The sequence below is a fragment of the Rhopalosiphum maidis genome, chromosome 3 (assembly GCF_003676215.2).
Source record: "Rhopalosiphum maidis isolate BTI-1 chromosome 3, ASM367621v3, whole genome shotgun sequence".
NCBI lineage: Eukaryota > Metazoa > Arthropoda > Insecta > Hemiptera > Aphididae > Rhopalosiphum > Rhopalosiphum maidis.
This window is the reverse complement of record NC_040879.1, coordinates 38,944,076-38,968,068: the sequence shown is the minus strand read 5'-3', so window position 1 is coordinate 38,968,068 and position 23,993 is coordinate 38,944,076. Positions and strand designations below refer to the sequence as shown.

Here is a 23,993-nt window from a genome sequence, read left to right as displayed (position 1 = left end):
GACCTAACCAGAGTACCTTATGCAATGTATCTGCTTATGATAAATGTAAAAAATAAAACATAAATACAATTATGAACGCCTTTGAGCATATGCGCACATATAAATCGTTTTTATCTTTTATTGAACGGCCATTGTAATTTTTAACTGTAGGCGAGCGATTGGATTGTGATCATTCTTAGCTCAAGCTAAAATGCTGTATAACTGCAGTAGATACCGATATGACAATATACGTGCGTCGTGATTATATAATAATATATAATAGATGTATTATAGCGTGTTATAATTTTCAACATCAGAGATAGAAAAGAGAGAGAGAGAGAGAGAGAGAGAGAGAGGGACAAAGAGAAGAGGGTCGATGACAGTGGCCCGCTTATAGGGTGGGGGAAGCGAAAGGGGCCATCGTCCTAGGCGGAAACATTTTATGAGGGGTCGGCGTGTGTGGGGGGGGGGGAAGGACGATTTTAAAAACAACAAACTTTTTGCCCCGAGACACGAAATGTGCCACTGGTCGGCAGCGTCGACGTGTAACGACGGTACAACCGTCCGCTGGCTATAGAGTATAGACCCATTCACTATGAACGGAGGACGTTCACTACATTATACGTACCTACGTATTAAGCGTATGGGAGGGAATGGTACTGCCGTCGTCTCATTGGCTGTGACCGTTCTAGTGGAAACTAATGAGGAAAAGAAAAGAACGATTATAACGGATATGTGGTTTATTACATTATGGCAATGCGCGGGTATCTATATATATATTATCATATACCCAATGCAACTGGTATTGTATAACATTAAGACAAAGACCATGTACTCTACGACGTTATATATTTTATACTTATACATACATAATACATGTATATAATGTGGGTATATAGTTGTATACAGTGGCGGCTCGTGTGTATGTGCACAAGTGCACGTGCACTACCTACCTAAACTCAAGAAAAATTGAAAACAAATCATAATAATACAACTAAGTACCTGTAATGTAATAAGAATTATTTTCAAAATATAAAAATATAAATTCAGAGTATTATGAAAATAATAATATTATAATATTATGTATTTATGTTTAATATTTGGATTGGGTTATTTCGACTGCTAAATGGCTGTCCGCGACGGAACGGTATCGGCGTGTATTATTATAGTAGTGCAGTTGTGCACACAATCATTGTGCACATTTGTACAGTGTAAAAATTGAAGCAAGTCGATACACGCAGCCCGCGTTGTAATGGAGTTGGTGTGCACATTTGTTTGTGTGCACATAACCAATTAAATTATTTTCAGCGAATTATTTTCGACGTCGCCGCGTCGCTGAGCGTCGGCATCGGCATTATTATGTTATTATAGTTTATTTTTACTCTCATTAATTTATTATATTATTTCGATTATCAGCTGATAATATTAGCTAGTCGATCATTATCGGAAATTCAAAACATTATTAATCGTGACCATCGTGTTTCTGTTTATTATCGACGACCGACATTAACGTATATTAATATATTATTACTCGTGTATTTGTTTTCAATTTTTAAAATGAACTCAGTACAGCAATTAATACTGCAATGTAATTTTTCATCAATCTCGTTGGAGAAAAAGATGGAAATAAAAAATAAAGGTAGGCCTACTCCAGATTTAAATATTAAACAAATTACTAAATGTAAAACGAGAGATTATGTAAGACAATTTAAAAATGATATATATAAAACTAATGACTGGATTTGTGGTTGTTCAGAAACAAATCGTTTGTATTGTTTTCCCTGTCTACTTTTTGGTCAAAAATCTAATGATGCCGCTTGGGTAAAGAATGGAATAAACGATTTAATTCATTTAACTTCTAAAATCAAAACACACGAAAAATCAATGACACACATAAATTCTCAATTAAATTTAAAACTATTAGGGAAACAAGACATAAGACAACAACTTTCTAGTGCATATCGGTTGAATATCAAACAATACAATGAAAAAATAAGTCATAATCGTTATATATTGAATAAAATCATAAATTGTATTAAATTTTGTGGAGCATTTGAGCTTGCACTCCGAGGTCACGATGAAAAATCAAATTCAGAGAATCCCGGCGTATTTCGAGGTCTTATAAACTTTAGTTCAGAGTTAGATTCGGTACTAAAATGTCATATTGAGAACTCTTCGGTATTTAAAGGTTTATCCAAATCAATCCAAAATGATTTACTAGAATGTTGTTTAGCTGTATGTCAACAAAGAATTAAAAATGAAATAAAACAAACAGAATATATTTCTGTAATGGCTGACGAAACAACTGACGTATCTGCTCAGTTTCAATTGTCAATAATATTTAGATATTTACTATCGGATGGAACACCAGTAGAAAGATTTTGGGGATTTTTCAATCCTACTGGACACGATGCGAAATCGTTGTCTGAATGTATAATATTTAATTTGGAAAAAGTCCTAGAGTCACCAGATATGTTGATTTGTCAGAGTTACGACGGCGCAAACGTGATGAGTGGACGTCTCAATGGTGTACAAAAAATAATAAACAATAGCTATAAAAATGCACATTTCATACATTGTTATGCTCATCAGCTTAATTTAATTTTAATTCAAGCAACTTCACAAAATCATGAGATAAGAATTTTTTTTTCAAACCTAACTGATATAACCAATTTTTTTTCCAACAGTCCGCAGCGGGTTACGGTTTTAGATAAAATTTTTAAACACAGAGTTCCTCGATCATCTAATACTAGATGGAATTTTAAAAGTCGAATAGTAAATACTGTGTATGAGAATCTTGAGTCGTTAATTGAATGTATGAAAGAAATTGAATCAACATTCAATCAAACCATAGCAATTAATCAAGCTGGAGCTTTGCATCGGATGTTAATTGACGATAGATTTATATTTTGGTTAAGAGTGTTTCATTCTTTAATGCCTCATGTTGATATTTTATATAATCAACTACAAAAACCAACTATGGATCCTGTAGAACTTTCAAAGGCAATTTTTCGGTTCGAAGAAAATATATTAAAAGAAAGACAGAATATTGATAACATCTTTGAAACTTCTCAAAATCATCCAACGAAAAAACGAAAACATGATGATACTATTGAAACAAGAAAAATCGCTGCAAAAGAAGTATGTGACATTTTTATTGTCAACGTTAAAGAACGGTTTGATTATAAAAACCACTTAAATGCTTCGCACCTATTTTTATCTACCAAATTTCTTATGTACGAAAATAACTTCCCAGGTGACCATTTTAATAAAACAATTGAAGCATATCCTTTTTTGGATGTTACTAAACTTAAAACTGAACTACAACTGTTCTACAAAAGAACCGATTTCCGTGATATCAATTCATCAGTTCATTTATTGAAATTTATAATTGAAAATAATTTAATACATATATTTTCTGAAAGCTACAAACTTTTAAAAATAATTTCAACTATTCCAATGACTACAGCTGAAGCCGAAAGGTCGTTTTCTACATTGAAACGTATTAAAACATTTTTGAGAAATTCAATGACAGAAGATCGACTTACAGCACTAGCTATGTTATCGATCGAAAAACGGATGATCAACAACATTCCAAACTTCAACGAAGAAGTAATAAACAGATTTGCAGAAAAAAAAGAGAGGAGAATCGATTTAACATATAAATATGTACCTGAAATATAATAATTTGTATCTACTTTGTCATAGTTTTTTACTTGAAAATGTATTATTACTATTATTATTATTATGTATTTACTATTATTATAGGTACTTGACACTTGTAAAAATAGGTATAAGCAAAAGAAAAAGTAATTTGTAAATAACTAAAATTTGTAAACAATATTATTTAATACAATTTATAATATATATATATTATATTGGTTATATTTTTTTTGGATGTGCACTACTTCATTAAAAACCCACGAGCCGCCACTGGTTGTATATATTATGTAATAATATCTATAATCTGTAACAAGGAATAAAGTTATACATTAATATTATTATTATAAGTATAAAGTCGTAAGAGCCGCAGTTGATTGTGAAAATCGAAAATTATAAAATAAAACTATTTGCGATAGAAATAATTGTATTATGAAATAGGTATTAATTAGAAAATATATAACACTTTTTTATATTACATATTATTATTTAGATGTTTATGTAAATTATATTATAGTTGTCATAGAAGGTATTCAGGTATTTAAACAAAGGATATTATATGTAAAATACCCGTGGAAAGATTTAATCCCTGCAGGATTTTATAAACATTACGTTAGTCGCACGACCATATAGTTATTTCGCTCTTTATATTACGAATCAAGCATTATAATATACTCCGAGTGTCCGTTCATATAACATATATAAGGTTGTATAAAAACACTTTTAATATGCCTAATCTCTTTTATTTATCAATTGTCAGAATATTCAACTAACAGTATAATATATTATACCGTATTATCGTGTTTATGGTGTAGAACTGAAGTTAATGCAAATATATTTCATAAAAAGTGTAAAACCTTGGGTAATACTTTTGTCAAATCTCCAATACTCAACCTCTTTGAATTAATAATTTTTCGCGTTATATCATTCTATATGTTATAACACTTTATGCAATGTGTCTTGAAATGTTGGATTCCTTCAAAATTTCAAACTATTTAGGGCAGCAGTAAAAGCTGAAAATTGTATACTATGTGGTGCAAGAAAATGTTAACTGGCAATTGAATGAATTTCAACCAAAATTATCATTGGTAAGTGATTACTTTATCGGAAATTAAAATAATATATTATTTTAGTCTGCAGCAAATACTCAACAAACAATCATTCTCAAATATACTGGTGGTGATCTCACTGTAACATTGCCGAAAATTGTCTACTCAAACCACTTCTGACGAAACGCATATATTTCATACTGATTGGTAAACTACTTACAGTTCTATCGGTTATTGAAATTTTTTTAATCGCTGAACACATACTTAACAAAAATTTAGTATTTTTCAATTAAAGCCACATTGCGTACAGTATATTTATATGTACAATATGCAAATATTATAAGGTTCATTAAAATATGTACGCTCCAATTCCATAGTTAGGCTTATTAGTTTAAATGTTTTCAGGGTGTTAAATTTTTAATACACGATGGGTAGTATAGGTGTAACGATTATTTTAAACGTCATTATAAACTGGATAGTAAACATTGTAAAATATTTAACAACAATAATATTTTGAGTGGTTGGTTCGCATTGGTTTGTGTACCCTCTCGCTCTAAAAAAATAAAATACTTGAACTTAGGAACGGTTCATAACGATTGAATTTGAACAATGAAATGTATATAAGCAGAGTAATAATAATACTGTAGGGGTGCGATAAGCCCTTGAATCATTTTAAATATGTAGATTGCAAATGCGCCGCGTTGCATATCGTTGCGCCGCCGCTTTCGTTAGTGCGACGAAGGTGCTATTTTTTTTTTTTTTTTTTTTAACAAAACGATAATTAATAATAAATTGATGTCAATCACCCGCATTAAAAATACGTTGACGATAAAATATAAATTACAATTACCGATTTAGTATATTATGTCGTTATGTTATTATGTACCTACTTATTAATAACGTTCAGCTTGTTGCGACTGCCGGACAATGACGAGTAACATTATACTGTTAAGTCATACAATAAGCTCATAACTCATAAACTCAAATGTATGTGCAAATAACGAATCTAAAAACGTGTTACGTCCAACGACTTACATCGTTGTCAGTAGAATTTCCGGTTGCCGTTTGTTCGCATAATTTTTGCGGTTCAGTTTGATAAAGTTATTTTTTTTCTTTTATCTATAATCTATAATAGTAGTAATAATAACAATATAATAACACGATGAAAAAAAAAAAATGTAAAAAAAAGTGTATACTACTAGCACTAATAATAATAGTAATAATAATAAAGACCCTCTGGTGAGATACAATAAAACGGATTACATCATGTCGTCCGGAACTTCTCATGTTACCATATTCACACAAGGGATGCCAACGATCGCCCACGAAGCTCGTTTATCGTCGACTACATCGGAGCGGACGAAAACAAGTTAAGAGGCTTCTATTTAGAGGGGAAAAAACTAGTTTTTTCACCTCTACCGTAATGAATGGTCTTCGCTTATTAGACTTCGTCTGTTTTTACTTTATTAAATATATATATATATATATATATATATCTTTTATTATTATTTTTTTTTTTTTGACACAACTTGTCGCGCGACGTTATGGTCGCACAACAGAACAAAAGACCGAACACTATACAAGACGAGGACATCACGGGGATTAGTGTGTGTAAGTACATATATGATTATATTCGGTTGACGGATCGGTCGTGTTTCGTGTCGTCGATTATAATGTAGTTATATATTATTAGGACTTTGTCTTTTCGACGGCCGTTGCGGGACCGCGCGCGTCACAACGATTAGACATCTGTTTCTTGCTTCAAATCTGCAACATGTGACTGCACGAGTAGGTGCACCTAAACGACTCTACATAATATTTATACGGCTGAAAGTCTGCACCGTGGATTGTGTACGAGTTATACGTACACGGCCGGTGGCAGGAACCTGTACAAGAGATGAAACACACTACCATCGGACGATTAATATATTATGTCTTGTGCTACACGCAGAAGAGAATATTATGACGATATTAATGAAAAGCCGTACAAACGTAATATGTTTTTGTTTCTTTTATTTATTTTTTTATTTTTAAAATCAACATAATAAATATTAAAACACCATTTTATACATTTACAATCAAGAGATTACTGTCACAATAATAATAATAATAATAATAATAATAATAATAATATATAGAAAACAGTGATGTTCTACCACATAACACTTTGGTTTTAGCTAATAATATTTACAAAGTATATGTACGATAAAATAATAATATAATGTAAAGATATAATTATATCATCTAAAATGTGGTACGTAATCAGCAACTATAATTTTTATATTTATAATAATAATAATAATAATAATATACAGTTGAGTAATAACTAATAATAATATAATACAGATAGCGAACGTTTTAATAACTTAAAAAAATATATAGAATCACAGACGTATAGAAATAATATATATTTAATAATAGTACATACGCGTTACAAACGTATAAAATAATGATAGTAATAATAATTTTCCGAAATTTATGTTGACAAAGAAAGTTATTAAATTATTGTACAAACGTGTAACACAAATTACGATATATTATACAAAGAGTAGAAGAAAACGTCAAAAGATTTTCGTGTGCGTTGAAATTATAATAATATTATATTATTCAATTTGAGTGTAAAAATACGTTTTTTTTTTTGTTTTAAAATAATAATATAAATATATATATATATAAGACAAAAAACATAATGCGTGAATATAATAATGTATATGTATATATATATATATATATAGGAACTGTAGAACTGTAGTAAATATATGTTTTCAAATGTCACGCCGTGGATTATCTATAATATTATACCTACGTCACTCGGATCGGCGCTGATCGTCGCTGTAGGTATACCTACACCACGAGTTTGTATTAGCCACATATTTGTGTTTATACATATATATGTCATATTGGTGTTAAGTCTACAGTTGCGTTTCGGGTAGATCGAATAATACATTATAGCCTTATTCGTGAGCATATGGCGCAAAACCTACCACGGTGAATAATATGTAAAATTTCCGGACGCGTGGTGACCAAACGAGGGCGTAATTACATTGTGTTGCACTCTCGCTTGGGACATCGTGGAGATGGTTAGGTTTGACTGAATATTATTATTATTTATTGTATTGCTGTATTTAATTATTGACTTTATAAGCTTTAAATTAATTTATCGCAGTAATAGATTTGTACTGAAATTGATACTTTATAATTTACGACCAAACGAGCAGTACAATAATAATTGTCGGTAAGTATCTGAAAAGGTTATTGTGCGTCACTTAGTTTATATTTCTCGGGATTTATCGATTCGTCTCTCGTGACTTTTGATCCGTACAATAAAGCTTTAATAAATACAACCGCAGAAACTATTACGAGTATGTGATAAATATTATAGTTTATTAAGAATATTTATTTCGTTTACGGCGAACGAACAACGAGAAAAAAGAGAACCACGCCTCCCTTAATTGCATGTTATGTGCGTCACACAGTCGTATAATATAGTTAATTATTTTAGTTAATTTGACTACTGTATAACAATGTAATTTTTTCAAATAATAATTTTAGATTATTTTAGTTTACAGCGATGAAAAACCCCGTTTCCTGTTTTAGGTTCACAGTCCGCAAGTCGTAAAAAATTGAACGTTGAGTGATTATAATAGTGTTACAATAATATAGTATTATAGTAGTTGAAATAATTTAATAACGGAATTCGACGAATTGACAGGTTGTCGGTTTTACTTATATTTTTCTTTATAATGCTAGAACCACTAAGCACATTAAAATAAAACCCTTGTATTTTGCTCAAGACGTCAGAAATAAAAAGAGGTGCTAACGTATTTAATAAAATAAATTCGTTTTAGTTGAGATAAAAAAATAATATAATCACGGAGGTATACCGAGGAGAGTGACAAGTCGATAAGTGATTAAAAATTATTAATTTTAATACGGTGTACCTACTACACACCGATAATATATGTATTAATATTATTCAGTACATTGTTAAAGAAAACGTGTGGATGTCCTTGGGAGGTTGTGTTTCTGTAAACATGTTTGCCGTAATGTATGACACCGAATATCCTGCGCGCTAATTGTCACCAAGGATTTTGCGCCGAATGGACGGAAAAAAAAATGAAACGCAGAAACACAAATTATGACAGTTGCGCAGAACAATACTAAACGACGGTGAAAATATGCCATTTATTTATGTGTTATTAAATCTTTCGCTTGTAACGTTCCGGTACTGGTTTTTTTGATGCCATTTTCGAATAGTTTTAAATCTCATTGACAAAATTACAGTACGGAATAACCAGTTTGCCGCGCTAGATCTAGTCTAGACGGAACGGTCACGTCGATGACACCGTACACGAAAAGTCGAAAAGACGGTTTTTTATTTGTATTATTATTTTAATACACCCGATTTGCTTTGGTAATTTTTGGCAAATCCCGATGAACGACTGCTGTGGCGGATTATAGTTTACATCACAGCGTATGCTTTTTGTTTTTAAACGCGACGAATAAATACCGTTTGATTTAATAACTTTCTGTTCTTGGTGTCTTGATCTCTAAAATTGGTTTCGGAAACTCAAAACGAAAAAAAAAATGGTTTGGTAAACAAATAATTATTATACACAATATGTACATAAACAATGATCTGTATAAAGCCGTATTTCTCTTGTCGTCCCCTCAAAATATAGAAAACCGTTTGAACAATTTTAATTCCTTATCATATTTTTTAAAGTTTAATGTGCACATTATGATAATTAAAAAAAATATCTAATTAATACGGTTTGTTACAAAAATTTGCGTTCAGAATTAACAATTTAGTATCTGTTCTTATTTTATTAGAATTAAAATATTAGATGAAAATAACTAGAAGTTTATGTCCGAGGAATATAGTATGATATAAACACTAAGATGCAATCTATTCGTGAATTATAATAGGGTTTGTTAGAAATACACGATCAAAAATATCTGCGGAACATAATAACCTATAAAGCTTGAATATAGGTTTACATACCTAACTTTCGAAAAATGATGTATAAAACTAGAAAATATACAATACGTATTGGAAAATTGACTCTAAGTTTTTTCGATAGGCATAAAAATGTAATTACTTTTTATGCGTACATAGGTTATACACATGTTGTAAGCCGAACAAGATAATGTGAGGACTATAATCGTACAATTAAATTACTATATTAACAACGAATAGTGACTATATGAATAATATAGGTATGTATTATGTACTACAAGGCGTAACAGAAATGACCGACAAATTGAATTTTAATTAACTGCGAAACAACTTTTTATTAATATTAATATAAACGGTTTTGTATATAAATATATATGATTAGCATTAATCATGGTAATTAAATTTAAAATATATATCAGAATAAAGATTATTGCATCGTTAGTTAATACTGACATCTGTCGGGTATTTCTATTTCGCCCTGAATTTGATAGTTAAGAACATATAGCAAATACATGCTGATAATAATATTTACAAAACAAAGCGTAAATGGGTCGCGTATTAATTGAATAAATAATATATTTGCTCGGCGCAGTAGGTACACCTCCGATCGGCGGGACAAGAGCGGACTTTCGGGAGCGGACAGATAGTATTTGTACACACACAATGAAGACCGATATAGGTGCACATTTTATTGACAACGCCGAGTTGCGAGGAAAACCGACTGACTTAATGGGTTGGGTTGAATGTGAACGATCACTGAACAATTTATTGAATCACCGGTGAACTAATATATTAGTCCCTCAAACACGATTTAATGGCCCACGATTGGTTTATTAGATTTTCGTGCGAACCGGCATAAGATGTAGTGTACTCACTGTAATAAATCTACGAGTTCAATGAGTATAGGGACCATCGTCCGTTACCTACTCACTACCACGCGGAGAACGATCAATTGACACGATTAGCGCGGTTGATGTTCGCGGCGGGTGTGAATACGGTAACGTATCGCATATATCAATATTGTATTATTGTTTTCGGCGAGAGTCGATAAAATTTGAAAAACAATTTCGGCAGAAAGTCGGTTTTTCGGGGTGGACCACATCACGAATGCTTTATATCGATTATTATAACGTTTTATTATTGCGTAAGATTATAACATAGTTTTGTGCACTGCAGTCGCGGGGCGATAACCCAAACCACCCCCCTCAGACACACACACACACACCCTTATATATATATATTGTACCGCAGTCGTGCGGTAGTCGTATTATATATTATATAATTTACTGCACTCGCGCCATACAAATAATATTATTTTAATATTGTACATATTTATATATATATATATATATATATAACACGTGTATAATGTCTAATGTCTATCGTAAATATTATTTAAGTGCGTCTTTTGTGCCGCGAAGACGTTTTGGATGCCGACGACACACGAACGCACGCGCAGCAGCACGACCGTGGGCAGTCATCGGGTATTTTCTTTTTTCTCGTCGTCGTCGTCGTCGTCGTCGTATGTGTTGTATTATAAATAATTAATTATTATGATGTGCAAACGAAAAGTGCGAACTCGCTCGCCACCGTGCGAATCCGATTGGATCTCTTAGCCCCGCGCGGATGGGTTTCGCGCGGCCAACTGTGTGTTGTGTACGCACCGCCGGGTGGTGTGCGTTCATATATATATATTGTATTGTAGAGCGACGCGCGTGTGATGGGTGCCGTGTGGGTGGGAGCGGCGTGCGGGTGCGGGTGATGCGTCTCCGTCGCGTATGTACAATGATATAACGTATAATATTTATACGACATCATTGCTGGCCACCGTTGTAGCCAGACACCCACTGTCATAAGGAATGGTAGTCGTGCAGTAGCGAAGGATCGGCGGGGTGGCCGGCGACGATCTGCTGCAAGTGGCTGTGGTGGTCGCCGTTGCCGACGCCGCCGACGCCGGTGCCGATCAGCGGGCGACTTCCGATGGGCGACCCGAATCCGCCGACGATGCCGCCGCCGCCGCCGCCGCCGCCGCCTCCTACGCCGCCGCCGATCAGCTGTGTCTGGTGGTGGTACGCCGCGGCCGCGGCCGCCGAGTTGGCCATCATGGACATGCCGCCCGCTCCGACGCCCCCGACGCCGGACATCGACGACTTGAGGTCGCCTCCGCCTCCGAACATCATCTCGTGGCTGGACAAATGGTCCTGAAACACGCAATAGTTGCGGTCGACAACGTTAGATTATGATGACATTATAATAGTATGGCGTATTATTAAGATATTTAGTTATATTTATAATATTATATTCGAACCGCGGGACGAACGGAAAATTTGTGAGATTAGTGAAATGCGGAGGGGAGTGGAGTTCGTTACCGTCATTCGGTATAACGATAAAAATGACAAGTAATGAAAACAAAAATCAAATTGATTATATTTTACTAATGTTTTGTTTCATGAAATATTGCAGATTGATCGACAGTTAAATGTTGAAAAAATATAACTTATTATTTGTTTTCAGTTAAGACTTGGGCTGTAGGGAATTCGACGCACTTTTCGTTGTTATCCGAAACTAACTAATAGCTATACGCGATGCTCATTCTATAAAATCTTTACGTTTTATATATATATTTGAATCGGATTGACTATAGTTTCTATTTTTATTTGTATTTATAAGACTATGTGATTAACTTGTATCGGGAGATTCCACCTGTGAGACTTTAAATTTTGCCTACCGATCTTTTTGTATTTAATAAAAAATATTTCTTGGTCCATGTGTTAGAAATTAAAAAAAATAATTTAATTTTTTCATTACGGCGTTTTCTATAATGTATAACGACGAACTGAACACACGAGTATATCAATGCTTAGAATAAAATTGTCAATACGTTTGTAAAACGCAGGCAAATATAAAAACACGAAGCATATACGATTACACGTATATAGGTACTTATTGGTAAAATATTTAAGAAAATGTATTTACTTAAAAGCATTCGATAATAGTAGGTAACAATGACTAAGTATACGTTTTATTTTATTTATAGGGTCTTATAAAACGTGCTGTTTTTTATTTTGCAGAATTAAGAAATCTGGATTTAATAAAATGTTATGTTTACCTACCTACATAAAAATCTGTGACCTAGTTATGAGGACCTATTAAACAGATTTGAGTTCTCAACTGAATGGTAGAAAAATAAAAAAAAATAAAATGGCGAACTACTGAGACGTTAATAACTGTCAAGGTAATTCGCGAGATTCCGCACGCTATGAACGTTATGCATTAGAACGATAATAATAATCATAATAATATCACGGTATTGTATAAATATTAAATATTTGTATGCCAAAATGCCGTAAACACGAACAATATTGATACGCCTATGTTGAGCGTTGTGCAAAAGTTGATAATATAATATGTATAAATGCTTGAAAAAGTTATTTTTAAACAAAAGATTGGTAGCCCCGGGCCTACTAAACATACCCGTTGGCTGCGACATTGGCAAACTTTTTTTGGGCCGTATGCAACATGTGTTGTCCTCGAAAATGATTCGTAGAAATGCCTTTAAACACCTTTTTTTATTTAAATTTTAATTAATAAGTGAATATGATGAGAGAGAGAAAAAAGATATGTTTCACAGAACGAAGACATCTCCCAGTGGAGGACTTTATATACCTAATTTTGTTATATCAATCCAAGGGATTACTGCTTTATTACATAAGGTCCGATTTAAATTTTTTAAAGGATATATATTTTTTAAATTTATAAATGTCTATATTTAATAGATATTTGTTTTAAATGCTATTCAATATAAGAGTAATATTATTATTTGGAATAAATACGTAACAATAAAGCATTTTCTATATTTTTCAACGTAATGATTTTTGTTATATTTATTTTAATTTACCTTATTTTAAAGAAAATAATTTTATCGAATTATCATTAATAGTAACAAAAATGCGATTAAAAAACTATTTAACGATTTAAAAACATAAAAAAATACCCTTAATTCTCGTAAGTTATTAATTAATTGAATTATTGTTATATTTTTAATAACTAATAATTATAATCAACAGATATTACAATATATACGAATAAGACTATTATTGTGATCAAACATTAACATTTGTATAGATACTTAACTATTATATATTTGTTTTAAGTTATTGATTAGTTATCAGCTATTAAGTATGTACCTACTATAATAAACTAAGTATTAAATTTTTTTGATTTGATAACTATTATTATGATGCTCGAATATTCATGTTGAAAATATGCATTGAGAAAATCAACATTTGACTATAAAATGATTATTCAAAAAAAAATCTGTTAAAAATATAATTTTAGAAGTATTATTGGAGTGATTTATTTTATTATTTCAAGTAGTAATTTATGAAAAAATATATCGGAAACCGTTTGAATAATATAATATATTATATATTTTATTATATTTATAGTTCAAATATATTGTATAATATTTACTATTTATTGAAAAGTATTTCAACCAAGACCAAAATAAATTGGCAGACACTACTACAGTCTTGTAATGTGGTATCTATTCAGGAAAAAAATTTAACAAGTGAGTTGTTTGATTGCAATCAAATGGGGATTAATACTGAATGAAAGCCAAAGATATGTTTCGTACAACGATGTTACTTACCCATTATAATAATATTGTATACATTTATATACCCTTTAGCACATTTATAGCAAAACTCTTTCGAAATCGAATTGACCTTTAATAATGATTACGCTAGACGACAGATAAATGTACTAAACTTTTGGCTTGATTTTATACGCGCATACTTTCCAGCAGGGATTCATTTAAATGTTTAATTATTTTTATATATAGAACTGCGCGATCGACAAGTGTAAAATATATGATTTTCTGTATAAATTATACGCAAGTTGCAAGTACTTACCTAAACACAACAAGCGAGACATAAGTGCACTGAGCAATTAATTTAAAATAAAATCATGTACGAGTGCACAGAAATAATTGATGTACAATACAATTAAAATTAAAAATTTGAAGAGTATTTTTAATTTTATATGAATTATTTTTAAATACAAAATTAAAAGTTATTTCAACAGACAATTAAATTAGTTCATAGTTATTGAATTAATTAGATATTTATTAATTATCCGGTTAAGTTGAAAATTTGAAAAAAAATTTGGTGGTAATTATGAAGAAGTACTGACGATTTTAGTTCGATGATATTATGTCAGTCAACGCGCGCGTGGGTCATTTATTTTATAATAGTGTGTAGAGCTGCGGAGTTAAGTTCCATTTGATCGAACGGGTATTTTTGTTTGCTTTTATAGTAAAATTCTATCTTTATGAGTCATAAAAATAATTATATATGTGAAATAACAACCGTAAAACGTTCGTATTCGTACTTCGCGTGCATATAATATCAGAACTAAACGGGAGCACAATTTTCTTCGGAAATTTGTTTTCCCATTTGGTTCTTATTATAGCAGGTTACAGTTGTACGGTTTAAGTGCGCACAAATAGATTGCGATCGTGAAATTATATTATACGATTCGCGTCGGTCGCTCCGGTAACATATACACGTGCCCAATTATAATAATTTTATAATATTATTATAGAATCATACGCTGCGCCGGGTTTTGATTGTTCGCCGTCGAATAAAATATAATGTTGTTATGTATTTATTAACGTTATAATAATTATCATCATCGTCGTCGTCATTATTATCGTATTGCACGCGCGAGTGCTGTATTGTAGGCCACACGCGACCGATTTGTGTATAATAATTGGCAATCGTTCAAACTGATCAGTATTTGCCAAAAAGGAAACAGCTGTGCAGCGTCCAACACATCGGTTTCCGGTCACGATTTTTTTCTTTTTATTTTACCATCGGCACCGTCATTGCATTATTGTTTTAATCATATTTTATTTTTACGCCAATCCGACACGGCACGGCTGTTGTGTCATTTTCAATATTTACATAGCGATCATAAACATAACGAAGTTTATACCGCGAAATAATAATATACCATATAAACATTAAACGCGTGGATGAGTGTTTTATTTTTTATCGAGACCGTCACGGCGGCGATACAAGATTTCGTAGATAATAAAAATATATTTAAACATTTGAACAATTTATGAAAAGTAATTGTGCACTGTAGTATAATATAGTTATAGTGAATCGCGGGAAAAAATTTCAAGGAAAAAAACTAACAGAAAAATTTACCTAGAATTCTTTTAATAATTGATTTTAGTTGTAGTTTAGTTGTAGTTTTAGACAATTTTATGAATTACTTAATAAATTAAGATTTTTATTAAATACATTTTTTTAGGAAACTTTAGTTTTAATTTTGTTTTTGTAATCTTTCCAATAAGCAACTATAGTCTATGGATAAAATAAATTTATAACTGATATAGTTACCCAGCAATATAAAATACAAAATTAATTGAACTGTTTTAGATTAACTCAAACTATTCCATATGTCACAATTTTTATCAATAATTAGGTAATAAAATGTATATTCACTAAAACGGGTATTTTAGTATTTAAAAATTAGTACCCATATATAGCTATGTATGTTGTTATGTCGGGTTTGAAATTTAAACTTGGTAATATAATATTATTCGACATCGGTACTACTAAAAATGTGTTTTTAATTTTTACTTTTTAAATATTTATTTAAATTATCATATTTAATGTTATTTAATTCATCATAAATAATGGAGACTATTTTTTACCATAGTATAACACGCTAAAAATTAAATTTGTAAATTATTATAAATGTAGTAAAATATTATAACAAGTTCTATTGTCTGCAGTCATTGGCATTTATTTCCGGGGTATTTTTTTTTCTTATCAACTATCTACCACGATATTATTATGTTATTCGGAGCACGTCGACGAAGTGTATTATATTAATTATTATACAACACAATTTCTATCATATTATATATTATACTGTTATAATTATGTTGTCTGATTTTACCTGGCTTGTGATCATCGAGTGCCCGAACGATATCGCGCTGGGTTTGTGCAGCATATGTATGTGCGACTTCATGTTGTCGCCGTCGATAGATTCGGACGAACTGGAGTCTAAGTTGGACGGCGGGCCACCGACCATCTTATCGCATCCGTCACCCATTCCCGTTGGACTCCGGCTGCCGGACATGCTGCGAAAAGAGAAAAAAACAAAATATTAATATGATGTTGATTAGACGTTGCAATGCGATAAATATGTAACTGTGTGATAAACAGTAATTATAATATAAACGTTAAGTCATGTTGCAGCCTTTTCTGGATACCTATTTATTGACCGGCAGGGAGGGAGTAGAATTTTTAACATTGAAATACACATAAAACTATTAAGCTTAACAGTTATATTTTTTAATAATATATGTATGTACATTTATCAAAACACTCGTTCATAAGGGTTTGTGTTTTTTCAAAATTAATTGCACATAATTGTATTTTTAATTGCCGCTCACATCATAATTTACAATTCATTTAATTATATAGTCATAAACAATTATTTGTTTTCATATAATATTACATGTGTGTAGTAGCTATTTACAAGTTTGTTAGTTTTAAAGTGAAAAAAACTATAATTAAATACGCCGGAAAAACTGAAAAATGAAACCGAACTATTAATATAACAGAACTAGGTAATACGAGTATATATTATATCAAAAAGTGCACGTTTTGTAATTAGGACAATTTTCTGGGTGCTATATAAAAAAAAAAAAAAACCGCCAAGGGTAATCGACCAAAATACCTTCCTATTGATATTACGTAACACAATTCAACATTTATTCGATAGTGAATCTGAGGATGGTCATGCGTGGTCTATATTATATATTACCTATTATGTAACGAATTCGAAAAAATACTCGCGAAATTTTGTAGTCGCGGATATCGACCGATATACATATATACCTGTATAATATTATGTTAAATAATACACACCGACTCGGAGCGAGTAAAAAACGGTATTGTCTGCACACAACTGTGTACACGCACAGGTGTCGGGCATATTATTTTGCACGTGCACGCAATAACCGGTCATTATAACGTGTGCATCGTACACGCGGGTGTGTATGTATATTCATTATCAATATAATAATATTGTCGGTCGTATAAGTGTGTGTGGACAAAATCGAAAAAAAATAATGAAAAACCAGTTTATTTTTCGTGGATTCAAAACTGAGCAGCGCGGACATATTATGCTGGGCCATTCATTGTTAATTTTCGTGCGGTTATTAAGTCTTGTATGGGCGGCAATGACGAACAACGCACGTACGCATTACGCGCGTTTATGTGCGCGATCAGCAGGCTAGTATATAGGTACTTACTAAGACATTACTATGTTTGTTTGTTTTTTTTTTCCCGTATTTTTAGTGATTTGTACGATCCGTCGTTAAACCGTCTGTGATGCATAATATGTCTATGAAAAAAATAATGAAAATCAAATCGTATGGTCTGCGCGACGTAGTAGAACTAAAAAAATCGTTTAGAGGTAAACATTCGTCTTTATATATTTTTAGCCCGGTCGAACGGTCCAGTTATATTATAAATGGTATTACAGATCGGAATCGTGCAGCTGCTAATAATTACTAGTAAAACGTCAATGTATGTTGTATATACAATAACAGTGTTCAGCGTACAGCACTTTAATATTTATTATTGTTATTGTCGACTACGCATACTGTTTTTTGCTAAACATTATTCTATTAGGTATAGGCTTGAGATAATGTTTATTTTTCGTTTCTACCGATATCCGACGTAAAACACTGCAGAGCTGATTGCGTTAACACGTCAAAATCATCCGTAGGTATATCACTATACATAGTTTAGGTATACAATATACTCTCGAAATGTTTACAAATAATGCATCACTATGTACGCAACACGGAAGATTCGATAGCCACAACTGACCGCAATAAGCAATATTGTTTCATATCACTGTATTTTATTATTTGGATATAATTTAAACTTTAAAGGTATATTTTATACTCAAATGAGAAAACATTCGATGGTTTTCCGAAGACATTTTTTTTTAGAAGTTTCGTACATTTGAATTAAGGTACACGATAAAGGGCGAAATTGTACTTGAAGTCGGACTGCATAATCCGAAAATAATATTCTCGGATTGATGAAAAAACCTCATTAGTAATGTGTTTGCGTGTGATGAAAAAAAGGTTTAATTTTAGAAATCCAGGCAGTTCGATCTTGCATAAAAACTACTTTGCGCATATTGAGAATTTAAAAAAAGTTCGCCCATGTGTGTCAACGCAGATTTTATGTACGCACTTTCCATTTGTTCCAGTGGTTCGCATAAAACAGAAAAGTCTAACGAAAATCACGTTTATATATTATTATAAGTAATTGTTATGAATTGTAATATATTATGTTTCGCGGACGAGACGAGTGCGATGAACTACAGCCTGTAGTTCACTGTATATAGTGCATTTTATACCATCTCAAGACGCATTTGGCAACACTATATAATATTATTAATAAACGATTCGCCCTTGCCCTCGAATTCCACTCGACCATATAGTGACCATTGTGTCATAATTCTAAATGGCGTTGTGTGCAATATGTACAATATTGGTGTGTTACACGTTTGGTGCGTTATTGTAATTCGCGATGAGGCGACAGCGCGATTATCGTGGTAACTGCATCACCGTGGTTGTGTCACGTTGCATAATAATAATAATAATAATAATAAAATGTAATGTAATTATATTACATCACTGACGACCATATTACGTTAATCTCTGACGGTCGAGAGTCGTCAAAACATAAATATATTTTTAAAGCGATTATCGCCGAAGATCGACGGTTTTCAATTCTTTCCAGACGAAATATATCAGCGGCAATCGAAAAACATTAAATTTTAATAAAATGTACAACGATAATAATAATGTGTACGTAATTAATAACCGCTACGATAGTGATAAACCACACGTCTCGTCTGTACTATAGGTAACTTATTGCCTTCTATACTCGGGTTTGACATAATCTAATTTCTTCCCTTTAAGAGGACGCTTTACTCTAATGCGTTTTCTTCGTCTTACTAACATAATACAAGTTGTATCATACAACATAGTAAAAACCGTTTCACGCTAGTAAGGATCACCAAATTTTCACACTAAAAGTGGGAATATTATCCACGTCAATGAGTCGGTTATCGATAATTGTCTGTGAAAATAATATTTAATATCAAAATATTATATCGATGGTTTAGTGTACAGATGTGATAGGTGGCATTTACTAAACTGTTCAGGACAAGCGTTTGAAACACGTACCACTGATACATAATCATGGTTGTTCTCTCGGTTCGCGCATATTATATGCTATTGGATCTGCGCGCGCGCCTAATAATATCATTATAAAGGCGGTACTTTTACGTCGTACGCGTGGATGACTTGAACTCGCGATGATTTTTCTACGCGCGCGTTTCATATTATATAGTAATAGCGCCCGACCGTTAAGTTTAATTCGAGTGCAGTTTATTATGTCTAAATGCCGCAGGAATACCACTAGGTCGGTGAAATTTTCTTCACCGCTTGGGGAGGGGGTTGTCCGTTAGGAGAGGTTTCAATGTATATAGCAATACGCTGCGGCGTTCGTGTATATAATATGCTCACACATCGAAACAACAACGATAATCATTCGACGCGCTTTCTACAATGATATATTATGTATACGTATTTATACAATGTCGGTTGGTGTTAAGTAAATCGCACAGTAATATTATTATTATTAAGGTCGCGTACACCGCAGGGGCGTTATGATGACGATATAATAATAATACATGGAAGGGTGTGCGAAATGGGTGGGCATGGTGGAGTCGTCGCGGTTTTAAATCCTATGGGGGGGGGGAGGGGTGGACTGTGAATATGCGGTCGGCGGACTCGACGTTAATTCGATTGGAAACGCTTCCCCAGCGTCATTAGCCCGTCACTTCTTCCCCGCCCTATCCGCCGCCGCCGCCGCCGCCACCACAGACACGCACTGGATATGATAATAATAATAATAATAAATACAATACGCACTGCTCAGCGCACAGTGTAACGCGCGACAGCGGCGTATTAGTAGTTGTTGCCGTGCCCGTCTTGCTCGTATAGTTTTTCGTCGTCCGGTGTCGCGTTTCTCCGCGTGCTATATATTCTCACTCTGCAGCTCCCGGTCGCGCTCTGGTAAATATACGACCTCCGCCGCCGCACACTCACTCGTCGTCGTCGCCGCCGCCAACAACGACGGCGACAATAATAATATAATGTACGGGACTTTGCGCGAGTACCCGCGGGAGGACATCGCCCTATTCCCGTCGCTGCACTTACGCCCGAGTTCCTATATATATATATATACCACCTACCTATATAGTATATGATAATAATGACGATATGATGCGACGTGCGGCGCAGGATTTGTAACACTCGTGCGCGCGCCAGAGAGAGAGAGAGAGAGACTCGGTTTCGCGAAAATGTCGTTCGCGTTTATATTATAATAATATTATTGCGCAGTGTCATTATACATACACTCATCGCGATGGTGCATTATCATAATATGTTTATCACGCTTTGCGCGCTCGCAACATCGTAAGCTATAAATTAGGGTAAACCATTATATATGTACTTAGTCGCGAGTTCGCGGGATACGAGTATAAGCGCACGATCTACGTAGACAAATCATATTAAAGCTCACCTCTGCAAACTACATCGCAATTTCGTCTCCTCTCAAGCAGCCAGCTTTGTAGGTACTGTTAGTTATCGACCGAAATGTTTACATTATATTTTTTTTTAATATATACGTGAATCCTTTAAGTAGGGAACACTCTACCCGTCGCTGAAATTTTGTACGCTATTGGGGGGGGGGGGGGCTCAATCAGCAATGTGACAATTTCAGCGTATGACTTTTTTTTGTCTCATTATGCCAATCGTCGGGGAAAACGTATACACATTTTTAAAATACCCGTTACTTAGACTGTTTTGTATTTTATGGCTTACTTATATAGCATAGTGAAAATGTTCTCTTTCCCCAAAAAGACGTTACCTGTTTGGAAATGACTGATTTTCAAAAGGTCTCCGTAGGGGAGGTGACACTGGATATCTACCACGGTAATACCAGTGGACACATCGTTTTTTTTTTTTTTTTTTTTATCAGTGATATCAAGTAAAATGTTAAAAGTTGTCGTACAACTGCTGACGCCTATAAAATCCTTTTTCTTATATTATACAGATAATTAGGTATATGATGTAGTCACTGCGGAAATGACGCCAAAACAATATTCTTGACATAACTGATACTCCGTTGTAATAACTATATTATTATAAGCATCCCGTGGTAACCACCTACACCTATTTACCTCTTTGTGTTACCTAATACGCGCAGTCTTCCGGTTTAGAATTAGTAGACATTTGACAGTAGTTGTATAGGTTAACGCCGTTTATATAATTATGTATACGTTGCAGAGTCACGTCCAACAGAATTATATTATTATACAATATTGTGCACGCATGTCCTATAATATATTATTCAATTAAAAAAGCTATAGTTTAGAAAGCAATAATCATTTGTATATAATATATGTATATCATTTTACTGAATATATAACTTTAATTTTTATTTTTAGAACAAAATATTCAAATTAAATAATATGCATATTATATACTATTTGATTAGTTAAATATATAGTTTTTTAAATTAAAAATCCTCTTGTAGAACCACAAAAACAGAGATACGTTACAGTGCTACTGTAACTATACGCGTAGTGCTTAATATTGATTCGTTGTGGGTACCATTTAATAATATCGGTGGACGGATAAATTAATTTTATAATCGCATTCTATGTAATAAAATCGTAGGTTAGGTTAGGTTAGGTAAGGTTAAAATCATAGGTGTAAACAGCCTTTAAATCCATTTGCGTGTAATATACCTAATAATCTGTTTACATCGAAAAGCGGAAAAGATAATAGGTTATATATATTAATAATATGTTAAGTTTCGACGATAAAATATATTTTGGGGAAAGTCGAGTATTATACATGATGATTTGCGACAAAGACACGAGTTTCTATGTATTTTACTGAATATAATATTATAATGTATTGAATATTATAGTGCTCGGAGTGATCCGCGTGGAAAACTGTACTTGTGTGTGTCCAATGGCCGTGACAATCGTTGTCGTGGATACCGTTTCAACTGTATAGGTGAAACTGTAAGGTAAAAATGGTGAAAAGACATCGAAGGGGGATCAGCCCTCGTCATCGTCATCATCCACCACTCAATAATATAAGAATGTATGTGTTATATTATATATTACGCGACGCATACTACCGATGTGAATAACGAATGATATAAAAGCAACATCTATTGTATTGTATTCAGAGTATTCTTGCGCATTGCACGTCGCAAGCCTATACTATCCATATCGATAGGTAGGTACTAGGTACCTACATTATTTAATTAAATATTGTTCGAATCTTGAAACATTCTTGAAATTATAATCTAAAACTCTCGCTCGTATTGTACGTGACACAGTGCCAGCTATAGAATTCGTGATCGAAAGCGGGTCGCAATTTATTATAAAATATCATCATCGTAGCGTACACCCGAAAACTTGACGACATGAATACACGACGTTGCATTACATTACGACTTGTATATAGGTGTAGTTGCTAGGAGGGGTATTCGGTGGTATAATAAAACGTTATCAATGTACCCCGCTTCCACCCCCAAAAGAACCGTCAACCCTTACGATCAAATCTGTAAAACGTTATAATATTTACGCATACAGTTCTAAGGCCTAAATTTGTTGTAATTTCTCTAATATACATTATTATAAATATCATATTAATAATATACAAATTGATATTCAGTTTATGAACGATTTTTTTTTTGGCAATGAATAAGTTACAATCAGGAATGATTAGATACAGATAGCTAGAATTAAATGATTGCGTTTCTTGGGCAGTGTATATTTTAGTTGAGTAATAAACCATTCAAGTACACAAATAAAACATATCAAGTAGAATTATTATTATTGTAAAATTAAAAAATCATAATATTTAAAAAATACAAATTATATTACGAAAATGAAAAACTGTTTGCTCCCTCAAACAATTTCTGCGGACGCACTTGAGTACTATAGCCATACATAATATATTATTATAATAGTATGAAAAACGGTCGAAATCGATAATTAATTGTATTTGCCGAACATATATACATTTTCACGTTAAGTATGTGTACATTATGTACATAATTTATTATGAAGGTGCCTATATATATCATATACGTGTACATTATATAATACATACAAAACGGTTTGGTTTTGTTCCCTTTTTATTT

General features: G+C 32.7%; 2 protein-coding genes across 2 annotated transcripts in view; one reads left to right on the top strand and one right to left on the bottom strand.

Moving 5' to 3' along the window:
• Positions 1 to 574: 574 nt before the first annotated feature.
• On the top strand, positions 575 to 3,663 carry LOC113557921. The gene is made up of 4 exons (XM_026963458.1): positions 575 to 743; positions 2,030 to 2,453; positions 2,667 to 3,331; positions 3,449 to 3,663. The coding sequence occupies exons 1-4, from the start codon at positions 575 to 577 to the stop codon at positions 3,661 to 3,663; spliced, it is 1,473 nt and encodes a 490-aa protein (XP_026819259.1).
• Positions 3,664 to 7,385: 3,722 nt separating this feature from the next.
• Positions 7,386 to 23,993, bottom strand: part of LOC113555713 (homeobox protein six1-like) — a 47,658-nt gene continuing 31,050 nt past the window's right edge. Inside the window, exons 2-3 of the mRNA XM_026960229.1 lie at positions 16,624 to 16,807; positions 7,386 to 11,849 (exon numbers count right to left, since the gene is read on the bottom strand). Of these exons, the coding sequence (XP_026816030.1) occupies positions 11,499 to 11,849; positions 16,624 to 16,807 (535 nt within the window). The 3' untranslated portion in view covers positions 7,386 to 11,498. The remainder of the gene's footprint in view (positions 11,850 to 16,623; positions 16,808 to 23,993) is intronic.

What these genes read in the sequence shown, in the direction of transcription:
- LOC113557921 (XM_026963458.1), top strand. Translation starts at nt 575, where the DNA reads ATGAACGGAGGACGTTCACTACATTATACGTACCTACGTATTAAGCGT. An exon ending in GTCCTAGAGTCACCAGATAT is followed by an intron (nt 2,454 to 2,666) that starts GTTGATTTGTCA and finishes TTTTTCCAACAG; the next exon opens with TCCGCAGCGGGTTACGGTTT. An exon ending in CTACAAAAGAACCGATTTCC is followed by an intron (nt 3,332 to 3,448) that starts GTGATATCAATT and finishes CAATGACTACAG; the next exon opens with CTGAAGCCGAAAGGTCGTTT.